Source organism: Folsomia candida, unplaced genomic scaffold, assembly GCF_002217175.1.
Source record: "Folsomia candida strain VU population unplaced genomic scaffold, ASM221717v1 Fcan01_Sc009, whole genome shotgun sequence".
Taxonomy (NCBI): Eukaryota; Metazoa; Arthropoda; class Collembola; order Entomobryomorpha; family Isotomidae; genus Folsomia; species Folsomia candida.
The window spans coordinates 4,133,128-4,156,844 of record NW_019091201.1 but is presented as its reverse complement, the minus strand read 5'-3'; the positions used below and the strand labels follow the sequence as shown (position 1 = coordinate 4,156,844).

General features: G+C 38.1%; 1 protein-coding gene across 7 annotated transcripts in view; it reads right to left on the bottom strand.

The window, feature by feature from the left end:
• LOC110854193 (tyrosine-protein phosphatase Lar) overlaps positions 1-23,717 on the bottom strand; it is a 224,196-nt gene that overhangs the window by 5,127 nt on the left and 195,352 nt on the right. For 3 of the 7 annotated variants that reach the window (XM_035854767.1, XM_035854764.1, XM_035854769.1), the window contains 31 exons: positions 23,423-23,514; positions 23,279-23,344; positions 23,088-23,198; positions 17,930-18,044; positions 17,597-17,754; positions 15,644-15,934; positions 15,060-15,083; positions 14,254-14,354; positions 12,384-12,516; positions 12,042-12,062; positions 11,789-11,964; positions 11,615-11,698; positions 11,003-11,069; positions 8,197-8,502; positions 5,445-5,450; positions 4,366-4,490; positions 4,026-4,070; positions 3,771-3,943; positions 3,517-3,686; positions 3,215-3,304; positions 2,968-3,143; positions 2,777-2,901; positions 2,653-2,698; positions 2,557-2,571; positions 2,121-2,461; positions 1,547-1,721; positions 1,430-1,462; positions 1,198-1,353; positions 883-1,131; positions 640-812; positions 505-552 (listed from right to left, as the gene is read on the bottom strand). In XM_035854767.1, the coding sequence (XP_035710660.1) occupies positions 505-552; positions 640-812; positions 883-1,131; positions 1,198-1,353; positions 1,430-1,462; positions 1,547-1,721; positions 2,121-2,461; positions 2,557-2,571; positions 2,653-2,698; positions 2,777-2,901; positions 2,968-3,143; positions 3,215-3,304; positions 3,517-3,686; positions 3,771-3,943; positions 4,026-4,070; positions 4,366-4,490; positions 5,445-5,450; positions 8,197-8,502; positions 11,003-11,069; positions 11,615-11,698; positions 11,789-11,964; positions 12,042-12,062; positions 12,384-12,516; positions 14,254-14,354; positions 15,060-15,083; positions 15,644-15,934; positions 17,597-17,754; positions 17,930-18,044; positions 23,088-23,198; positions 23,279-23,344; positions 23,423-23,514 (3,891 nt within the window). The remainder of the gene's footprint in view (positions 1-504; positions 553-639; positions 813-882; positions 1,132-1,197; positions 1,354-1,429; positions 1,463-1,546; positions 1,722-2,120; positions 2,462-2,556; positions 2,572-2,652; positions 2,699-2,776; positions 2,902-2,967; positions 3,144-3,214; positions 3,305-3,516; positions 3,687-3,770; positions 3,944-4,025; positions 4,071-4,365; positions 4,491-5,444; positions 5,451-8,196; positions 8,503-11,002; positions 11,070-11,614; positions 11,699-11,788; positions 11,965-12,041; positions 12,063-12,383; positions 12,517-14,253; positions 14,355-15,059; positions 15,084-15,643; positions 15,935-17,596; positions 17,755-17,929; positions 18,045-23,087; positions 23,199-23,278; positions 23,345-23,422; positions 23,515-23,717) is intronic. The other 4 variants (XM_035854765.1, XM_035854768.1, XM_035854771.1 and 1 more) reach the window with 4 other exon arrangements.

The window sequence follows — 23,717 nt, the reverse complement described above, 5'->3', positions numbered from 1 at the left end:
CATAATGCAGTGGCCGCAGAAGCGTGTGTGGGGACAGAAGGATAATATCCCCACGGTTATTCGATGTCCGCATCATCTGCCCGTGTTATACAAACCCCTCCCTCCCTCCCCTATCCTACAACATTAATGTCCCCAGATGTCCCCACGGCTACCGCGGTCACTGATCGCCACTACTTTTTAGGTGGAATATTAGATTGAGCAGTGAAAATGGGATTCCAAAAATGCTACACTTTTCCCATATTAAATTAAATTATTGCGTGTCCCTCACAAAACGTGAACCCGTAATCAAGTAAACTCTCAATTTTTATCAATCATTCATTATCCCATCGATCCGACTTATCGACCAATCTCCACTTCCTGGAGGAAAAATGAAACTCGCAATAAAGCACAAGTTGAGACTACTTATTGATAAGGATAAGTGCCATTAATCCTAAATTCGTGTGAGTGTACTCTGAGTAAAAAAACACAAAAATTTCACACAAAAATGTTTCAGACTTTACTTACCGCTTGAACAGGAAGCAAATGAGCATGAAACAAGCCGCAAAGATGACGCTGTAAGAAAAAAACGTGATACATTTTACTTATGTGACTTGATGTGCACTTATTTTTTTCAATTTTTTTTCCACCCGAAAAACTCACCCAATCACTGGAGCGACAACCCATAACACGCCGTGATCCCCCACGTTGCGTCGTAACGTGGTGAGATTGTCGATTCCGGCCGGATTAGCTGGTCGACTGGGTGGTTCGCATGAGTGGGATTCTGTCATCGACAGAGTGATCGGATCCGAGAAGGGACTTGATGTGTATAAATGCTAAAAATAAATAAATAAATTTGAGAAATTTTGAAATTTTCAAAGTTTCCTAAGTATGTTTCTTACATACCTTTTGCGGCGTGTCGACAATCGCTCTCAAGAAAATCCTGTATTTGACGTTCCGTTCTAGCAGCTTGTTCTCGTAGTTGTTATACCCGGCGCCATCGCCCAGTTGAAAGTTGCGAGGGATGGCACGTGGTAAAAAGCGGGCGGCAATGTAGGGATTTAAAACGGGTTGTTCGTCATCTTCGGTGTCCTCCTCGGTAATGTAGGATCCGACAATGGTCACTTTGGCGGGTTGTCCGGACATCATGGCCATCTAAGCAAATTAAGTTAATTTTTATGTAGTGAATCAAGCAATTAATTAATAATTAATTTTTCTTACATTATCCGTCAAAAACTGGTCAGGAATTTTGTTCGCTAATTTTTTAGTGTCGGGAACGACGACGAGGTAGTAATGCGAAATGGGGCCGTATTCTTCCGATGCTTGGGGTAAAAATAGGAAAATTTTTCCGCCTTGATTACACGCGTCGGGTTTGACCTGTAATTAATTAAATAATCAATTAGTTAAGTAGATAATTAATTTTCTTGGTAAGATAAAAGTTAGTTGAACGCACCATTGGTTGTGGAGCTGCCATGTGGGTGGTTACCTATTAAATATTAAATCAAATTTAAGAAAACGTACAACTTTAATGTCTAAAACATACATAATTAGCATAATAATTTTAACATACAGTGATTTTTGCCGGGGGACGGTATCCGTGATCTGGGGGGACAGCAGTTACATTGACATTGTACGTCGTGAAGGGTGATAGCTCTCCAACCGTTATAAACTCCCTGTCCTGCGAGACTGTCATTTCTCTCGCTTTAAACTGTTGCGTTTGGGTCATCCCGTCAGAATCCACGAATCTGTTGATGTTTTATAAAAATTGTAAAACAGTACGTTATACTAACAATGGAGGTCTCATAAGGTCTCCGATTTTTAGAAAATTAGTGTCAAACGATCACAAATTTAATTAGGATGAAATTTGCGAAAGACACGATGTCCAAATGGACACTTTTGGCCGAGATATTTGCATCCCAAGAGGAGAAAACGCGTCATAACGTCGACAAATTTTACACTTTCCGCATTTACTGCGCGTTTTCTCTTCTTGGGATGCAAATATCTCGGCCAAATGTGCCCATTGGGAGATCGTATCTTTCGCAAATTTCATCCTAATTGAATTTGTGATCGATTGACAATATTTTGCTAAAAATCGGAGTGCATTCGCTGAGTAAATAAAATAATCCATCAATCCTTCAACTTACTCTTTGAACGCGTCATACGTAATTTTGTACTCGATCGGATTCAGGCGAACCGGTCGTGCCCATCGAAGCGTCATGCTGTGCGTGCTTAAATCATCCGCGGTCAGATGCAAGGGTACGTCTTCCGGTTTTATCCGAACATTATCCACAATTGAAGAGAGTCTGCCCAATCCCGTTTTAGTTTTTGCAACGACAGCGACCGCATATTGCGAATTTTTCTCAAGGTTTATCAAATCCGCGGAAGTAGTCGCTGGTACGGAGACGGTTTGCCACGTGTCTAAATCTTCGACTGCAGTTGTCGTGTAAAAAACGGTGTATCCGATCAATCTTCCTCGGGCTGGGACCTATGTAAAATTAGACAAAAATTAATATTTTGTGACCGATAAGCATATTTAGACGCTGCAAATGATAAGGTAAAATTAACACGAAATAGACTTACTCCTTCCCACCAAACCTGTAAAAAACAAGGAAAATTCAATTAGTAAAACGTCACCAGAAATGTGTACAATTTTCATATGAAATTTTATAAGCTTACTTCCGCCGTAGAATCCGAGGTCGACATGGCTTGAACATTTGTTGGTCTGTAAATTGAATTTAAATAATTTTTCAAAATTTTGGTAAAAAACGAATTTCAAAATTATGAAATCTATCCTCCTTACGCTCGGATCATCTCTTTTTCCGTCTTGATACTGTACTTTTCACTGAAAGGTCCTTTCCCCTGACTCGTGGCACTACTAACTTGCACCCAGTACTCCTGGTTTTCTTCAAGGGCGACGAAAACGGCCTGACATTTGAGAAAATATTCGATAAGTACACATCTTTAGGGGTCATTTGTATGTATTTAAGTGACCTTCGTAACGGAAACATTTCGCTCTGTCGAGAGTCCCATTTTTCTATGAAAGATGACATGATACTTCAAAATTTGTCCGTTCCTCTCCTCCGGAATTGGCGGCTCCCACGTGACCGCGACTACATCGGCGGTTTGAAATCGGTACGAAATATTGGTCGGCGGTCCGGTCGGGGCTCCTGTATAGATCAATTATATGTTTATAAAAGGGCCAGATATTATATAAATCATTTGTCTAATCATTACGAACCTTCCGGGGTCGTATAATATTTCTGAGCTTCTTGACCATATCCGATATGATTACTGGCCGCGACTCGAAACTCGTACTCGACCCCGCGTTCTAAAAATTAGAGAAAAAATTAATTAGTAACAATTCTCCTGGCAGTGTTTAGTTTCTTGCGAGTTTGCCACATTTCTTGCACTGCAAAGCAAACTACGCAAGAAATGGGAGGTGCAGGAAAGTGCAAGAAATCAATTTCTTCCCATTATTTCTTGCACTCGAAACATTGATCCTTCTATTTTTAGATTGCATTGCATGCAAATTTTACTCACCCAGTTTCTGGAGTTTATGGTGATGAATTTTCGGACCTTCGAGTAGCACTTCTTCCAGTGGACTGTTCCGCACCCCATATTTTACCCGGAAGCCGTGAATCTCTCCGAACGTCTGGATCGGTCTGGTCCACTCGAGCTCCACGGAGACAGCGGTTTCCGTATTGTGAACCCTGTAAAGTGTGCAAATAGGAAATAAATTTCTGTGTCTTGGATCTCAGAAATAACATAAAAATCAACCAGCTGCATACACTTACTTGAGTGTTAAATCCGGTCTACTCGGAACGCCACCGGGAGTCTTAACGTTGACTTTCTTTGACCTCAAGCCGTCCCCTTTTCGCGTTAGTGCGGCCACTTGGACGCCATACTGCGTATCTGGTTGTAAGTCGGACACGTTGTAAAATCTCGCGTTCCCATCCAACACGTCGAACTGAAAGGCAAACCCAAACACGACTTGTAGTCATACAATCACCCAGTTTTTCTACTGTTGGTCGAAAAGGAAATGTTCTTACGCGTAGGGGTTGATTGAGTAAACTGTCGCCGTCCTCTCCAATTTCCTGTGAGGAGAGAAGAATTCGTGTTAAAATTGGAAATGCGTACACTCTAAGAAATCCAGTATTAAAATGACACCAAGCTGTTTCGTATAAGAATCTACTAAAGTGGGATTAAAAATTAATCCTGCGTAGTAATAGGTCGGTATTAAATTTTTACCATATCAGTAGCAACTTTTTACGGACCGGTATACATAATTTTAATACCAAGCGGTAACAACTTTAATACTCAGAAACCAATACCAGATTTCTAAAAGTGCGCGTACATACAGAAAGACTTCCAAAATTTATGTGTGCGTACCTGGACATGGATTTGATACCCTCGGATGACCCCGTGCTTCTCATTCTGATTCGGGGAGTCCCACTTGATTGAGATGGTTGTGGAATTTAAAGGTTCCGAGCTCACGTTTTGCGGTTCTCCAGGGACTATTAATTTTTTCACCCAATAGAATCATTAGTACGAGACCTTGCTCAATTTGTATGACATGGACGCCACCACATATTTACATATAAAAGTAATATTTATAGCACCATCACAGCTACAAGTGGAAAAGAATCCACTCGAGAAAAAAAGAGAAAGTATTGATGACACAAAATCCGTGTCAAAAAGTTAATGAAAATAAGAAAACGAAAAAGTTAAAGTACAACCAAATTCAGAAATTTGTTCCACAACCAATAAATCAGTCATGTTAAAAAATTTCGATTTTTTTTGCTAAGAAATCAAGAAATATAAAGAATAAATAAGAAAGAGAAAGTTAAATATAAAAAACAAGTCATTTTTTAAAAATAGTCACTGAATCAATGTCATTTTTCGCATGCATGAAAACGGAGAAAGTAAATAACAAGAAGATCGTTAAGAATATTGAACATTAAATATTATAGCGAGTAATTAATTTTATGCAAACCTTCACTTTTTATCATGAAGAAGAATATTTATGCAAAGTTGCCTTTATTTTATAACTACTTGACTCAGCAACTTGCGCGAATGTCATAACTATGGCGCAAGTTACCAAGTATGCACATATGCATAAAGGCAGCTTAACTTTTTAGTGATGCTATGAACTTATCATCGTCATACTATGAACAACAACTAACTACACTTTCTCTCATCTAGCTAAATTAATTAATTAATTAATTATTCTCAGACTAACTGAACTGAACGCTAATGACTAACAGAAGGCACTGCACGTTACGTAACGTATTTAATGACGACACATTATCTAGTAGAAATTTAGACTCAATGACGAAGTAAATATGCAAATATGCACTATTTCGTAAATATTTAGACACACCATAATTAATTAAACTAATCTACGCATTTATTTATCACACATTATGAAAACTGACCAAATGATTAGTTTTTCAGTTTTTTTCACTTACTGTGGACTGAGCAAGCCGGAGAGGAAGAGCGATTTAGTTGCGTTTTTTGTTATTCAGTTTTTTTAGCATTTCATTTTTTTTTAGTTTTTAGTAGATTTTTTTTTCGGACGGGCCACGAAAGAGTGAGAGTGAGACACACACGAACAAATGGTCATAGACGAGGAGGTTGGTCACCGAATCAATGAGACGGACACAAAATCAGACAAAAACAACATCCTTAATCAATTCTGCCTTGCTTGATTTTTTTAAATCTTGATTTTTTTAGGGGGACGGGAAGAAATAAAACATAACAAGGTTTTGGTTTTTTTGGGTGAGAATTTTTAGTTGTGGTGGATCAGTGGGTGTTGGATTTTAGTGGTGAAAGTGGAGGTGAAAGTAAGTAAGTGACAGAGGTGGTGGTGGGTGGTAGCTGTACATTTTTACGTATATGGGTTCAGATCAGGGCTGGGCAAAATATTTTTGTGAAAATACATTATTTTGAACTCCGTTTTATCAGGGTTTGGATTTCCAAGGGTGTTACACCCACAAAAAGATGAAAATCTGCAGAGATGACAGCAGTCGTAGGAAATTACAGGTTTTTTGAAGAAACTAACTTTTTATCGTTGTCTTACTTTATTTTAAAAAAATCGTGAAAATAAAGTATTTTGACAGTGGTAAAACTTTAATTTCTTCACAAAACCTGTATTTTCTCCTGACTGTTGTCTTCTCCACGCAGATTCTCACCTTTTTGTGGGTGTAACACCCCTGAAAATCTAAACCCTGGAAAAAACGGAGCTCAAAATACTGTAAATATTTTGGCAAGTATTTTGGCCACCCCTGCTTCAGATTTAATTTAATTTAATAGACATGCCATAACTTTCTTTGTGTACTAATTGAGTTAAATGTACTAATTGTAAGTTACGCAATGCATACATAACGAATTTAGTAAAATATGTATGTTATGAAATGTCTATTTAATTAAAGTGCAGCAACGGGACGACAAAAGTTGGACAATGCGTTAATTGTTCGTTCACTGAATCAAAAAGAGGACAAAACTGGGACCAGAAAGAGTCAGGAAAGTTTAGACAATTGACAATTTTGAAAAGGAAGAAATACTTTCGTATTTATGTAGCTGCTAAGTTTTGGACCATCACTGACAAGACTCAACTAAAAAAATCTACGTTTCACGATCTAAAGAAAAACAAAAAACACGGGACAAAAGGACGATATTAGGACAATGGATGGACGACTACACAGGATTTTTTGTATGGGTGCCATAAATTTTCGTGGAGTAGTGGCGTGCCGTATGGTTTTGTAATGTCAAAAAGTGCAAGAAGTGCAAGAATTGGGTGGGTTTGATATTTGGTGGTTAAAGTTGTGCAATAATTTAATTGATTGTGCAGTTAAATTGAGATTGTTGTGCAGTTATTTATCATGATAGGTTATGGTGTCGGTTAAATATATCATTTGGTATTTGAGGTATTTTTTTTGATCGAGTAGTTTGTGCAGTTTCTTTGATTAGTAGTGCAGTGCTAGTGCCTTGTGTTTTGTTCATTATTTTTTACATGATGCGTTTCCGGTGTGAAAATCGGCCTGCCAAAATTTGCACGTTTTTCTGTAGAAAATTGTCCACAGAAAAACGATTCTGTACATTTTTCTCTCAGTAAAAGTTTGTATAGAAAAATTATGCACTCAAAATTGGCACATTTTTCTTTATAAATTGTTTACAATTCTGCATAGTTCTCTACTTTTACCGTGAAAGTTTATCTACACAGAAAATTGTGCAGATTTTTAGCACGTCGATTTCCATGCGGGTTTATAATTTCTCAAATTTTGTAACTTTACAAGAAATTAGAATTAAGAATATATTTTTTGTTGGGGTAATATTTCTCATGTTGAAAAAGCAAATATTTATATTATTATTGTGTGCGAAAAGCTGGTTAAGTGGCATGCGCGATATTAAAATACCGATATTGATAAGTAGATATCAAAAAAAGCAATGACATGTATAAATTGTAACAATTGGGTAATAAATATGGTGTAATTAAGTAAAGTATAACGGACATGATATTTTCGTGGATCAAGTGGTTCAAGTAGTAGTGCATTTGTTGTAGTAAAGTTTCTTTGTACTTGTACTTGTAAATGTAATTGTACAGTATTTTTGGGTATTTTTTTGTGGATTAAATTTCCGGAAAAGTAGGAATTTATTAAGGAGACGAATAATTTCTAGGAGTTTAGGATAACAAGGGATCTTTTACGTACCTAAAACTACAACAATCCAATCCACTACAACCACTTTACTACTACGTAAATACGGTTAACTTTCAGCATCTAAAATATACGTACAATCGCTAATTTTATCGCTCTATACTACACAAAAATCTTCCAAAAGGTCCTGGATGACATGCATGCAAAACCTTAAAGCTACATATTCAGGCAAAAATACGGACGACTAGTGCACAAAACACGGTGTCCAAAACTTTAAAAAATTACGACACATCATCACTAAACTATGCAAAAATTTGCAAATTTTAGTACAGGCAACGATACAACACGATACAAGAACAAGTAAGAAAAGTGAAAGTGAGAGAAAGCAGGTAAAGGTTTCAAAGTGCATAGTATTTAGAAATACGGGTGGTACAAACAGTGACAGTGAAAATATATATGAGCAGTATTTAGGTTCCTGTTGTCAAAAGCGGTATTAAACTGTTGGGTATATTTTTTGCAAATATATTTAAAATGTTACTGAATGAATGAATGTGAGTGAAAGTACCATCTTCGTCGGTTCGAATGAGCTTAAATTCGGTCAGCGGTCCGTCACCGACCGAGGTGCCGGCTAACATGGAAACTTTATACTCGGTCCACTTCCGCAACTCGTTGATCACGTATTCGCGCGTGTTTGCGTTGGAAATGGTGATCTCCTTGGTCAACGCGTCCGGCTCGTGGTTCTCCACAAAGTAAATCTTATAATACATTATGTCCCCGTGCTGCTTGTCCTCCGGGGGAGGGGCCCACGTGATGCGGAGGGATGTGGAGTCTTCAGCCTCCACCAAAAATTTTTGCGGAGGCGCGCCTGGAGCTGGTTTTAATTAAAATTACATATGTGCAGTGTGCATTAGGTTCACGATTCATACATAAATAAATAAATAAATGATAAAAATAATAAGTTTCTTAGGAAAGAATTCAGTAAAAAGTGAGTGATTCATAAGCAGAGGGCGGATATGTATTTATTTTCAAGTTTTGAATCACGACGAATGATCAAACTTTGTGGGTGCATAGACCACAAAAATTTCAAAATATTTTCACATTTTGTTACATATTTCTAGCTTCTCAGACAATACATATTTCTGTTATTATTTGAAAAATACTAAAGGTACGTAAATCTCGTAGATATTATTTTAAAAATACAAATGTATTTTGCAAATATTTCAACTACAGATATACGATACAAAATTTTCTTGTTTAAAGAAATTCGATCACAAAAATACAGAACATCAGAATTACAAATTTTGCGAAAATTTTTATATTTTTTATTACGTATTTCATCGATTTTTCTCAAATACATATCCGCCCTCTGATAATAATTGTTGTGATGGTGGTGGAAGTGATCGCATGCTCAGTAATTCTTTCCTCGTGAAGAAAATCATTTTAAATTGTCCGTATCAAAACGAAAATGTGCATTGGTAGGTATATAAGTAAGTAAATATGTGTAATAATATTCGATAAGGTGTGTATGATGAGTCCCGGGCGGGTATCGGTCGGACTGCCATCGACGAGGGAAGCATTACAACTCCCGAATTTTAATGAGCTCATTTACGTAGAAATATATAGCAGAACAAACAATACTCGATATCTAGACGACTATGGACTAAATACTTGGGCAGCGTTGGTACTGGTACTGGTGGTACTACAGATATTATGCGTGTCCTCGTTCGTGGTTTGAGCATGATTTAGTATCAGTGGTGGAATGGGTGGTGATGGTAGGTAAATATTTCTGTGGTGGGTGGGTGGCTGGATGAATATTGTATCTGCATAATATTTCCTATATTAAAATATTGGGGAAAGTAGTGAATTTGGTACGGACGGATACAGCTCTCTGGTGAAAGTGAGACTTTCTCTATCAAAATATGGACTGATTGGGTAAAGTATAGTGAATTTAGGTTTGGTGAAAGTGAGACTCGTACCAGGATTTGTATAGAAAGTGAGTAAAACTGATTTAAATTTTAAATCTAGCCGGGCCTAGTTGTACTAACTCACTTGAAACTCGAGTCAATAATTTTACCACGAAGTGTGCATAGAACTACGCCACAAATCGGTATAATACACAGTGGCCGCGGAAGCTAGGGGGAACAGAGGGGCAATGTAAGTTGAAGGTTGTTAGATGTTCCCATCATCTCCCCATATTGTATAAACCCCTCCCTCCCCCTATCCTACAATGACAATGTCCCCACATGTTCCCACAGCTTCCGCAGCCACTGAGAGAATTCAGGCTACTCAAATGTATGATCATAATGCAGTGGCCGCGGAAGTGAGGGACAATGTCCCCACGGTTGTTCGATCATCTCCCCATGTTATATAAACCCCTCCCTCCCCCATCCTACAATGTTAATGTCCCCACGGCTTCCGCGGCCACTGGTTTACAGTATTGGTGTTGGTGAAATTCTCTGTATTTTCACTACGAAATTGTATGTTGGAGATGTAGTTATTGGCGTGGAGGGAGTTGTATGTGGAGTGCGAGAGCGGAGGAAGAATGTGCAATCTGACCTTAATTACTTTATACGAGGCATTTTGTGCAAATCTAGAGTGCTCTACTTATAAGTATAATTATTAGAGAGAGACCAGACCAAATGCGGACTAGATAACATAACAGCTTACTTAATGACGACCACGACGGCGTACTTACTATTACAATCATCATGGTGAAAGCGGCGAATTAATGTCGTGGGTGGCAATTTGTTGTATTTTGTTTTTTTTTGCGGGATTTTTTTGCAAAATATTTATTGTGATTGGGTAGTGGTGGTATTTAGTAGTGAAATAAGGATGTGAATTACATACGTATTCATGCAATATTGATTTTTTATGGGTGTGCAAAATTTGGAGTTATTTTAAAATTTGCAAAAAAGTGGAGTGGTGGGAATTTTTAGTGTAGTTTTTGAAAATTTTGGGGTTTGTTTTCGTAAATATGTCGGTAAAAAATAAAAATTTTAAATTTTGGGACAAACCTTGACCTGGGTGGCTCCGTTTATTTTTTTGCACTGAATTTAATGGGTACGCGTAAAAATATTTATTATTTTGATTGACCACATATTTAACAGCCCTTCCTTATCATCGCTAATTTTCCTTTCCGGTTATGAAAATATGCACGGAGAAAGATGCTATAAACCTAATTTTAGATACAGATCACCATTTTTCACACTATCGCGTCTTATTTGGTAATATGAAAAGCATGAAAAAATATGAACTACTCAATTACTTAATTATGATAAGATAACCACTAAAATTAATAGTTATCATCATATTTACTACGTACTAATCTTAAGAAGACGACGTAAAAAAATGTGAAAAAATCGGGTACTTACTGTATTGCTCCGTCCTGACCGGGATCGGTGGGGTCGTCGCTCCTTCCCCTTTTCTAGACTTGGCTGCCTATAGTTTGCCAAAATTATTTGCATTATTAAAAAAATGTTAAATGTTTTGCGAAAAGAAAAGAAGAAAAATCCATATTTGTCATACAGATAAATCTAAAAAGTGAATTGTGAAAAGTGAAAAAGTAAGTTGAATTAATTTAATTTATTGGATCTTTAAACTTACGCTCTAAATTTTATTAGTTTGCCAAAATTATTGAAATTATGAAATATTTCGAAAATTGCAAGTATTCCGCTACAAGATAAGGATCTGAATTTGTCACATCATAAGTCAAAAAAGTTACAGAATTAATTTATGGAGTCGAAGTGTAACAAATTCATTGCATCTAATTGGATGGAATTATAAAACTGATATCGTTCTACTTGATGACGAATTGTCAAAAGTATTTTTTTTCAAGGGGTAAAAATACATTAAATTTAGTACAATTTTAGAGAATAGTTAATAATTTCATGATTTTTCAAAATTAGATTTAGCTCCGAAAGTATGGTTTTTTGAATAAATTATTGTTCTGAATTTCATTCCATGAAAATTCGTTACCCACTTACCAGCCACATAAAGTACATCGTGTTTGGGTACAGATTCGTTAAAATGTGCTGCTCTCCGACAGATATGCTCCGGTGGCTCGTTTCCTATTAGGATTTTTAAAAATATGTAAAAATTTCAATACATTAAAATATCCCAGTTTTGCCAATTATTGATACAAAGTAAAGTATGCAAACCTTCGAAAACGTGTCATTCCAGTATAATTCGTAGCCCACAATGTTATCCCCGATATGGTTTGGTTTGCTCCACTCCATCGTCGCAGAAGTGGGTGTGACTTGGGAAACTCGGAAATTTCTGGGCTGACCGGGCACACCTTGTTCCGTCTTTGCTTGGATGGGAGCAGACACAGGTCCTAGGAAAAAATTAGCATATTTTTTAAATACTTTGTAATTTACATACTCAAAATTTCCATATTTACTAAACCTTTACCTGGTCCGATGGCAGTGTAGGCTGAAAAAAATAAGTAAAAAATTAATATTAACTCCATAAAATGCAATTTTTGTTTAAATACAAAATTTGAAACTATTTTAGTCCTCAATTTTATAAATTTTTTCGAATTTGAAAAATATAAAAATTAATTATAGAAAATTAATTGAGAAAAGCGGAAGGCACATTTCATACTTAACATGGGCGCAAGTTGCTACATAATAACGAGTGAAGTATAAACGCATTAATGTCAAATTAACGGATCAAATCAAATTTTAATAATTTTCAAAACTCAAATTAATAAATTGCATATTCAACAATTTTAACATCAAAACTTTCACCAACCTTGAACCCTAATGGTGTAAATCGTTCTCGGAATGAGGTCATGGATCGTGGTCATTTCATTGCTTTCCACCCGTTTTGCATCCCATTGCGCCAACGGCAGAGTTGGATTCGTCGTGTAAAAGACTTTGTAACCCTAAAAAAACACAAATATTTTCATACTCACTTATTTGCATAGCATGATTTTTTCCCCGCATAATAGGAAACCAACCACTTGAGTGAGACGCCAGACACAAATAGGTAATTGAAAAATATCGAGAAAAATATGTATTCAGCTTTATTTTTATTTCGATAAAAGCTGTCGACTCGACGAGTGCAGTGGCCGCGGAAGCCGTGGGGCATGAGAGGACATTAACATTGTAGGATGGGGGAGGGAGGGGTTTATATTCATAACATGGTAGGATGATGCGGACATCGAATACCCGTGGGGACATTGTCCCTCTGTCCCCTTAAGCTTCCGCGGCCACTGCATCATGTGCAGACATTTGAGTACCCTGAATTCTCCCAGTGGCCGCGGAAGCTGTGGGGACATGTGGGGACATTAATATTATAGGATAGGGAGGGAGGGGTTCATATAACATGGGGAGATGATGCGGACATCGAACAACCGTGGGGACATTGCCCCTCTGTCCGCGGCCACTGTCGATATTGGGACCATATTGGATTGGAAGTAAAAGAAAAGGAACAAAAATCAAATAAACGATGGAGAGAAAGTTTGATTTAACTTATTGGGAATCGGGTTTTTCTTTCTTTTCTCAACTTTCTCTCCTAGATTTGAGCTGTTTTCTTCTTCTTCTTGTTTGTTGTTTTGCTCTCGCCTCCTCCTCCGCATAAAATTGCGAGACATGAATTGAGTGCATGCAGCATTGTTGTTGAGGGTAAAACTTTCTTTTGTGAGTGAGCGTGCCTTGAGGAGGAGGAGGCTAAGGAGAAAGTTTGGTGATAATGTATTGATTTCAAAGACACACGGAGACGAGGACAAAACGGGGCAGTGATAGGGATCGAAGCAGTGTTTCGGATGGAATAAATAAGTGACCACTTGAAAGAAATTAGGGGAATAAAGTGGTTTCTTGCAGGTAACAAGGAGTAGTCATCAAGTGGTTTTCTCCGATTTTGACGGGACTAATTTTAAATTGTTCACAAACAGAAATAAGGCAACCAGTATTTTTGCGAAAACATTTTCATCATTTTTTGAAATCAGGTTAAAACTGGAAAATCTACAGTGTTTTGAAAATCATGATTTTGGCTGATAAATTATTTAAACGTTCCGTCACAGGGGAAAACGCAGGCATTCAAGAATACGCGGACATTCGAGAAAACACAGAAATACAGGTCCGATTAGTTCCTGTTGGGACTGGTCCGGTCAAAAATCGGAGAAAACCACTTCGTGTCTACGCATTGTAAGTATTTTGACCTGCAAAAAATGGAAGGCACAAGAAACTATGTTCCGGCGCTATCCTTCATACAGCGCGTAGCTAGGTGGCGCATATTTCTGGAACTTTCTCTCAGTTTCTTGCACCTCCCATATATCTTGCATTTCTTGCTTTCCAGTGCAAGGAATGCAGCAAGAACCCGCCAGAACCGAAACCCTGGATGGAATTGGTGCTCGAGAAAACCTGAGGTATTTACTTGTGCAGTATTTATTTCGTTCGAGGAACAATCCGGTTTATGACAAAGTTGCGAATTCTTTTGTCCACCATATGTATTTGTTGATTCGATTGTTAGATAAACATTTTTAGATGGGAATGTCGCATGCGATTTTTTTTACTGATACTTGTAAATACTTAATCTGACGACTTTTATACTCGCATTTAGGTTGTTGGTTGGTTATGTATGTACATAAAATATTATTACGTAACGGACTCAGACTCACCGTAATCTGACCATTCGGCTCAATCGGTTCTTGCCAATTCACCAACATTTGACTGGAACTTAACGGCCGGGCATTTACATCTCGTGGGGCGGATTTCGGTCCTGGAAAAATATTCAGATTTTTAGATAAATTTATAAGAGAAAAAATAGGATCAAAATAAAGTGCAATATTTTATGAAAATCGACTCGCGAAAAATTGGCAAATTTTCTTCGCAAAAATAATTCAGCATGTTTCAGTAGAAAAAAAGTCATGCAGAGAAATTGTGCAGAATTATGCACGTTGCTTATGTGTCAAAAATGTGACACTCTTTAACTATTCCGTACAAAAAATTGCAGAATTCTGCATGTTTCAGTATATAAATTGTGCAAAAATGGGTAAATTTTCAAATTTGCTTTCTAAATAATTGCAGAATTCTGCATGCTTCAGTCATCAGTACGAAAAAGTTATCCAGAGAAATTGTGCAAAATTGTCACTGCTTTGCTAAAAATGTGCCAATTTTCGGCAGGTCGACTTTCATATAAGTTAGATAATTTAAAAAAAATCATTAATAAGTGCTAAATAAATAAATAAATATTTAGCCAATTTTTATCTTGCAACCTTCAGAGTTAAGTAGAAGCATAAGTACGTATGAAAAATGTGGCGCAAAATATGTGTCAAAAAATACATAAAAAACTCATCAAGCAAATCGTGCTGCTGTTCTAAAAAAATGCTAAGAAAAATCAAAAAGTGTGCAATTTAAAATAATGCAACGCTAAATCTACAATTCAAATCAAACAACGCTTAACACTCTTGATTAAAATCCTTACTTGTGCTGCCATACGTTGCATCCACTGATTCGCGCGAGTTAGCGGGATGATAAATTAATTAATTTCATGAATTAGTTCAGTTATTTACAATACATACATACAACATTTTTTCATTATTAGTCATTCAATATTCACAGGTGCTTAAGTATGTAATTCTGTTTTATTCATATTTCATAAGAGGTGGGCCAAATATTTTGGTTAAAAAATACAGTATTTTGAGCTGCGTTCTTCCCAGGGTTTAGATTTCCGGAAATGTTACACCCAGAAAAAGACTGGAATCTATTTGGAGAAGGTAACAGTTGTGCACAAAAAGATGGTTTCTGAAGAAATTTACTTTTTATTGCTGTCAAAATACATTGTTTTCACGATTTTTAAAAATAAAGTATTTTGACATCGATAAAAAATACATTTCTTCAGAAAACCCGTATTTTTGTATACCTGTTGCCTTCTCCACGTAGATTTTCGTCATTTCGTGGGTGTAATACCCCCGGAAATCCAAACCCTCCGAAAAACGTAGCTAAAAATCCTGCATTTTTCTAAAATATTTTGCCCACCCTTTAAAAATATGATTTTCCGCAACTCACTTGTCTCTCCGGTTGTGGCGTCAATTGGAGGTGACGCTTCTCCACGGCCCACCTTGTTGAACGCGACCACATTAAATTCATACTCTGTGTACGGATTGAGCGAAGTGATCATGTGGTCTTGGTTGAGAACGCCGCTGATTTCTGCATAGTCCTGGTTCGAGAATTTTGGCTTGTACTGGATCACGTAATAGGTCACGTCTTCCTGCTCGTTCGATTCGTAGGACCACGTCAATCTCACCGAGGATGCAGTAACGTCGGAAATTCGCACTTTGGATGGTGGCTTAGGTAGCGCTGTGGATATCACGAACCAGAAAAATTAAGTAGTCCAAAAAATGCGTTATAAACTTGCGCCAATGTTATAATTTAACTATGGCGCAAGTTACAAAAAAGTGTGGTGCCTTAAACTTGTGCCAATGTTACTGCTTGTGTCCTTTCAACATGTGCTGGTCGCTAATAGTGAAACGTGAATGATGATGCTGAGTATAGCAAACGCAGGTGCACAGTGTGCGGATCGCTAAAAAAGCGGACAAATTATTTTTAGGTTCGAGCCCCAGTCGTGGCAATATTTTCGTTTGCATTTTTGCTAACTTTTTAAGGATGGAGGGTTCAGAAACCACAATCCCTTCGACCTACGACGACCTGGTGACCGTGTGTACGGAACGAAAAGTGAGAAATATCAAATTTTCGTACTCTTAGCAACCAACTCTTTGTGCGAATGGAGAGTACGCGGGGTGAAGCAAATTTGCGGCACCATGTAGCATCCAGAATGGACATGAAAAACCAAATTGAAACCTCGACATATTGTAGAAAATATTAATTAAAAAATATTTTCTCTATGCCATTTTTCGAAATCTTTCGTTCCTGACCTTTTATTAAGGGGTCAAACTCCCTCCGTCCGTATTATGATTTCTTGAGAGCGGATGCGAATTTCGACATGCGATTTTCACCGAAAGCGCTCAGAATTCGCCCGGACGCTGACGGTGAAAACCACATGTCGAAATTCGCATCCGTTCTCAAGAAATCATAATGCGGACTTGACCCATTAATAAAAGGTCAGAAACGAAAGATTTCGAAAAATTTTATGGAGAAAATATTTTTTAAATAATATTTTCTAAAATATACCGAGGTTTCAATTTGGTTTTTCATGTCCATTCTGGATGCTACATGGTGCCGCAAATTTGCTTCACCCCGCGTACTCTCCATTCACACAAAGAGTTGGTTGTTAAGAGTACTTTTCGTTCCGTACACACGGTCACCAGGTCGTCGTAGGTCGAAGGGATTGTGGTTTCTGAACCCTCCATCCTTAAAAAGTTAGCAAAAATGCAAACGGAAATATTGCCACGACTGGGGCTCGAACCTAAAAATAATTTGTCCGCTTTTTTAGCGATCCGCACACTGTGCACCTGCGTTTGCTATACTCAGCATCATCATTCACGTTTCACTATTAGCGACCAGCACATGTTGAAAGGACACAAGCAGTATACATAGTTTAACTATGCCGCAAGTTACAAAAAGTACAATCTACTCACAGCTTTAAACTTGCGCCAATGTTATAGTTTAACTATGGCGCAAGTTACAAAAAGTACAATCTACTCACAGCTTTAAACTTGCGCCAATGTTATAGTTTAACTATGGCGCAAGTTACAAAAAGTACAATCTACTCACAGCTTTAAACTTGCGCCAATGTTATAGTTTAACTATGGCGCAAGTTACAAAAAGTACAATCTACTCACAGCTTTAAACTTGCGCCAATGTTATAGTTTAACTATGGCGCAAGTTACAAAAAGTACAATCTACTCACAGCTTTAAACTTGCGCCAATGTTATAGTTTAACTATGGCGCAAGTTACAAAAAGTACAATCTACTCACAGCTTTAAACTTGCGCCAATGTTATAGTTTAACTATGGCGCAATTTACTTAAAAGTGAAATCTTCTACTCAAAAAAGTACTTACATTGCACTTTCACCGTCGTATTTGCCTCCTTCATGCCCAACTTTGACGTCGCTGTGCAAGTGTAAACCGCCGTTTCTTTGATGTTCTTCAGCTGCAAGACGTTCTTTCCGATCGGGATGGCGTCATCGGGGGTTAAATCTTCAACACCTTTCCTCCACCTGATTTTTTATCATAAATTAAGTTATCATTAGGTCCAGTGAAAATAAAAATGTGTAGTTTTTTGAAATCTAGTCCTCGAAACCGTTTGAAAAAATCGTTATAAATTAAGTTAGTAAATAAACAATTCGTGGAAAAGTTTGTCCTAAATTATTCGTTCTTATCTATTCCTCTTACCTCACAGTCGGCATTGGAGATCCGACAGCGACACAGGTCAAATTCAAGTCCGCGTTGAGCATAACTTCATACAAAGTTTCGGGTGGGACAGAAAACTCTGGCGAAACTCGTCTCTCTGCAAGAAAAACAAAATAAATAGTAAATTCCCATTTTATTTCTTCCAAATTAACCATCAATATCAATAAAATTTGCGTAAAACGAAACAATTACTGATGAAGCGGGGGAAATTAAGTTGACACTAAAAACTTCTAAAATTATTGCGTATACATAATTCGTTCTAATTAAATTCAAATTATTTCCTCCCTTCTTCTTCTTCTTCCAGAACATTATCATTTCTTGCTCATCCTCCAAGTCATTTACTTTCATTAGGAAAAAGCTCGTGGGATGAAGGAGGAAAGCGTTGGCGAGGGTGTGAAGTAGACAGTGGCCGCGAAACGAGTGGGTGGGGACAGAGGGACAATGGGGTTTTAGATGTCAGCATCATCTCCCCATTTTATATGAACCGCTCCCTCCCCCATCCTACAATGGCAATGTCCCTACAGCTTCCGCGGCCACTGGGAGAATTCAGCCTACTCAAATGTATATACATGAAACAGTGGCCGCGGAAGCGTGGGTGGGGACAGAGGGACAATGGGCCCTAGGTTGTTCGATGTCGGTATTATCTCCCCATCTTATATAAACCCCTGCCTCATACAATGTTAATGTCCCCACATGTCCCCACAGCTTCCGCGGCCACTGGAAGCTGGCAGTGAAGTGAGCTTTCTTCGTTGTGGTCGTAAGCAAGCTAATTAATTCACCAAGAAAACACCAACCAAAAGTTTTTACTCTTCTTCGCATTCTTATTTTCCTTTGGTTTACTCTCTAATTAAATCAATTTCTTCTTCATCTTTTCCCCCCACACAAAAAAGTGGGCGGAATTTAACATGCGGATATACCTAGATTTACATAGTTGCATAAGTGGTAAATATTTTGCGGAGGATAAAAGATCATCATATTTATTACGGTCGTGGCGTGGGGTGGATGATACACGGCGCACTTGCTCATAAAGAGTGCAGCTTTATTTAGCCCGAGTCAGGGTGTTATTAATAAATTGAGGTGGGTATAGTACAATCTTTTAATTTTTCCACATATTTTCCTCATCTTCAAACTCGATTCATAATTTTGCTTGTTCTTCATGAGTCCAAAATTTAAAGTCGATTGGATAAGATTTACCAGCGCAATCGATATACAGACAGACAACCATGACGGGTACATAAGCCCTGACTTTTTAAAAACAAATTTCCCGTACATTTTGCTAATTTTTCAATTTGATTCGTAATTTTTATGTTCTACGTGTGTCCAAAGTTTCAAAAGTTTTACGAGCTTAATTGATACATAGACAGACAGACAACCATTTCATAAGCCTTGACTCGGGCAAACCATTTATACTCGTAAAATACATACATACGTTTGCCAGTTAGTTTTTTTAATCCCACGCAAAATATGTGAATCCACCCGAATAACGTAGCTACGTTATCCTACAGCGGCTCATAATTATGCGAAAAGGAAGAAGATCCAACCACGGACAAAACCACATAGCACAACCGGCTCTCAAAATTCCTTCCTTTCCTTTCTCCGGTCCTCATAAAACTTCCACCCGTTCCGTAACACCAGCAGCAACAAGGAAACTACGTTCGAAAGACTATGCTGCATGGCCAAGCTGATAAAATAATTCGTTATTTATTCAAAAAAGCTTGTGGTGTGTGTGTTAAAGAATACTTGGTGAGTTTTTCCTTCCCTTTTGCACCCACCAAAAGAAGAGAAAGGTGAACATGGTGGTGGTGATGGTCGAAAGAAATAAGCAACACGATCAACCAATCACCGCGGAAGCTGTGGGGACATATGGGGACGTAAAACCTCTTTCGACTACTAATTTTTTAATAAAATTTCCCTTCAGTACGATATTGATTTCATAGGCAATTACACCTGGTAGTTACCAATTAAAATTTTCAACCGGTTTCAAAATTTTTAATTTTTTGAAGAAAAACATGAAAAATCCACTTTTTAACATTGATCGGTATAGGAGAAATTCCAAAATTTTATTAGAAAAATATCGAAAAAATCCACTTTTTCTCATCGATTTTGCCACAAAATACCAAAGAAATACTCTCTTTTTTAAAGAAATTTTGGTGGGAGGGTAATTTGTAGGTTAACATTGCAGGATAGGGGTTTATATAACACGGGGAAATGATGCAGACATCAAACACCCCTGGGGACATTTCCCCTCTGCCCCCCCCCAGTTCCGCGGCCCCTGCTCCACCCCGACCCTGCTGGTTAATCCTTACGGCAAACAAAGCAAGATTTACGAGCTTTCTCCTTCCCCATAAACATTCACCACTCTGCTACTTCTACTTCTTGGGCGTCCTCTTTTCCTCCTCCCTCACTCACTTTTCTTAAAATAAAGTGTAAAGTAAAGTGAACCAGCTTAAGGAATGGATGGATGTGGATGCATTCACTATTTCCCATTTATTTGCCGAAATGGTAGTTAAAGGTGGAGCGGAGTGAATTTTCTTTGTACTTTACGGCGCACGAGAGTAAAGAAGTTGTTACGTTTATTTAGCCCGGCTCGCTTTCTTCTCTGCATCAAAATCCCATACCAATTCACCTCAGGTTTAAACACGTAAGGGTAAGACCGTCATCAAAGAAAGGTGGTGAAAGTAAAGAGAGAAAGAGGGGATAAAAAACATTAGCATTAACACACACCCCATTTCTTGGGGTGTTAGTTACTCTAGAGGAGAAAGTTGGAGTAGAGTCGTCATGTAATGAGAGAGAGAGAGAGAGAGAGAGAAAGTTTATAATTCGTTATGGCTACAGATTAGTTTTCATATCGTAAGGGGAAAAAAATTAAGGAAGTAGATGCGTATGGAGCCATCTTTGCGACCTATTTGCGTAATTGTTGTTCTTTTTTGCGGGTTTTTTGGCGTATGTTTTTTTTTGCTACAATTTTTTACCCTTAATAGTGACGAAACGTTTATTCTGTTTATATATGTTAGCGATTTAAAGGCAGAAATTCCTGTGTTTATTTTCATGCCTAAAATGCCAGAAATTTATTTCATGCCCAAAATTTTGGCAATTTGGTTTCATTCCTAAAATCTCATGAATTTATTTGCATGCCAAAATTTCTACAATTTTATTTTCATGACCAAAACGCTAAAAATCTGATTTCATTTCCAAAATGCCACGGATTTATTTCCAAAATATCCGGAATTTACTCTCCTGCCAAAAATGCCCGGGATTAATTTTCCTGCCCGAAACCCGAGGCATCTATTTTCATACTTTCAGAATTTCACAACTCTGCTTTTGATGCATTTCCTCGTCCAACCAGAAGAAAGGATAATTTCTGAATAAGTACTTATTTCTCCAATTCTTTATCTACGAATACTGGATTCGAATCGGCCCCCTTAATTCCAACCACCTGCCAACTTGTTAAGACTTTATTATTTAAATTAGCACATGCAGAATCGTAATCATGATCCTTCATTGATTTGAATCGAGGCCAATCTCTTGAAACACAATGGGAGAGAAAATTTGAGCAGAAGAAAAGCACTCAATCCCAGCAGCCCCAAGTTTTTAAGAAGTTGGATTTTAAACCTCTTTGCATCCTAATTGGCTACGTGGCTAACTCACCGTGAGAACGGTGAGCATCATCGATTTCAAATTTCAACAAGAAACTTAGCAAGTTCCTAAACCTTTACAAAATCTGAAGATTTTCGAGAGAAAAGCGGAATTAGGAAGGTAAGGAAATGGTAAATATTGGAGCTATTTTTGGACAAAAACGCAGTGAATTCGAGCCTATAAGCAGTGGCCGCGGAAGCTGTGGGGACATCTGGGGACGCTAACATTGTAGGATAGTAGGAGATGGAAGGGTTTATATAAGATGTGGAGATGATGCGGACATCGAATAACTGTGGGGACATTGTCCCTCTATAATCATGCTTCCGTGGCCAATGAATCATTTTCACACATTTGAGTTGCCTGAATTCTTTCAGTGACCGCGGAAGCTGTGGGGATATCTGGGGACATTAACATTGTGGGATAGGGGAGGGAGGGGTCTACATAAGATGGGCAGATGATGGGGACACCAAATAACCGTGGGGACACGGTTCCGCGGCCACTGCGGCTGTAAGTCGATTTCTTCACATAATCTGACCTTCTCTCATCTGTTTATTCGACAGGTCTGTCACCACGCCATTCATTTCATTCCTTGGCTGGCTACTAATTTGGGTGGTTGGGCTTAAGTGAAGGAGAATCGAACTATCATAAAGATTTTAGTTAAGGTACGAGAATAAAGTTTTTTGGACCTGGATTTTCTCCTCCTCTGCATAAATGAACTTTCTCCATGATCCGTGTGTGAACTTAGGAATAGTTTACGCTGTGGGGGAAAGGTTTTGCTTGCTAATGTTTTATCTGAGTGGGTGGGTGAGCACTGTGAGCAGTGTTTCGGATGTAAGTAACCACTTGCAAGAAATAACGGGGAGAAGGTGGTTTCTTGCAGGTAAATATTTTGCCCTACAAGAAATGCAGGGCGCAATAAACTGCGTCCGATGCTATAATTACTTCATACGGCGCGTGGCTTGATGGCGCATATTTCTAGCACTTTCTCCCAGTTTCTTGCACCTCGCATTTCTTGCGTTGCTTCCCTTTCAGTGCAAGAAATGTCCGCAAAAAACGAAACACTGGGTATAATAGGTGCACATCGTTTACGAGGAGCTGTAGGTATGTATGCTCAGGTAATTTAGACTCGATTTGCCCCGAATTTGAATTTTAAAATGCCCCCAAGTTTATACTAAACCCACGCCTACGACATATCCTGCCCTGCCCTTTGGACACTGCACAACTCTACCATCCAGTAATACGATACCCCCTCTGACCGTATGTAACCTCAGATCCATAACCTTGATCCATTTCATCATCTTTTTTATCATCCAGTTAAAGGTTAAACCTCATCACGCCATGCCACAGTTTGTTCGTATGCATTTTATTTCCTCCTCCCAGCAACAAAAGGCAATCAAACCGGATGCACACAAAGAGTGAAAGCAAAGCAGAACGATGATCAAAATGAAAAAGGAAGACTCAAACGGTATTGAATTTACAAGGTTGATTTTATGCATTTTTTTACCTTTGACGTATAACCTCGCACTGTTGCTGGTCTCAATTCCCACCGGGTTTTCCACGATGCACTCGTAATTCCCGTCGTCCGCCTCGCCCGCGTCCATGATTTGGAGCGTGGCTGCAGAACAATTATACGATTTTTTATTATTAGGATTTGATTCTAGGAAGGGTATTTTATTTATGTCTTTTTTTACATACCTCCGCCAGGCCCAATCATTTGGAATCGATCGCTCGGTTGGATGGGCAACAGGTCCTTGAGCCAGACTTGGAAGGAAAAAAGAACATTTTTTTATCTCCAATAATTGCTTAGACATTGATATCGATGGTCATTTCTTTTCTTACCAATATTAATGGGTTGCATGCCAGAAGCGTTGCATATCAGGGTTGCAGTCCTCCCTTTTTCGACGACGCGGGTATTCGGAGCTTCCGTTATTCTGAGGGAAATAGGTGAAAAATTAGGTTAAAAATTAAGGGAGGAAATATATTAAGCAGTTGAAAAATGTACGCTTTTAAAATTCCGGGAACTTTCCCTAACTCTTGAGATGCATGAAAATTTCCGGACTTTAAATTACTCTAGACCGTGATTTGAACAATTTTCAAAGTGTCTCCAGAAATTTTGGATCTTGAATTGACCCAA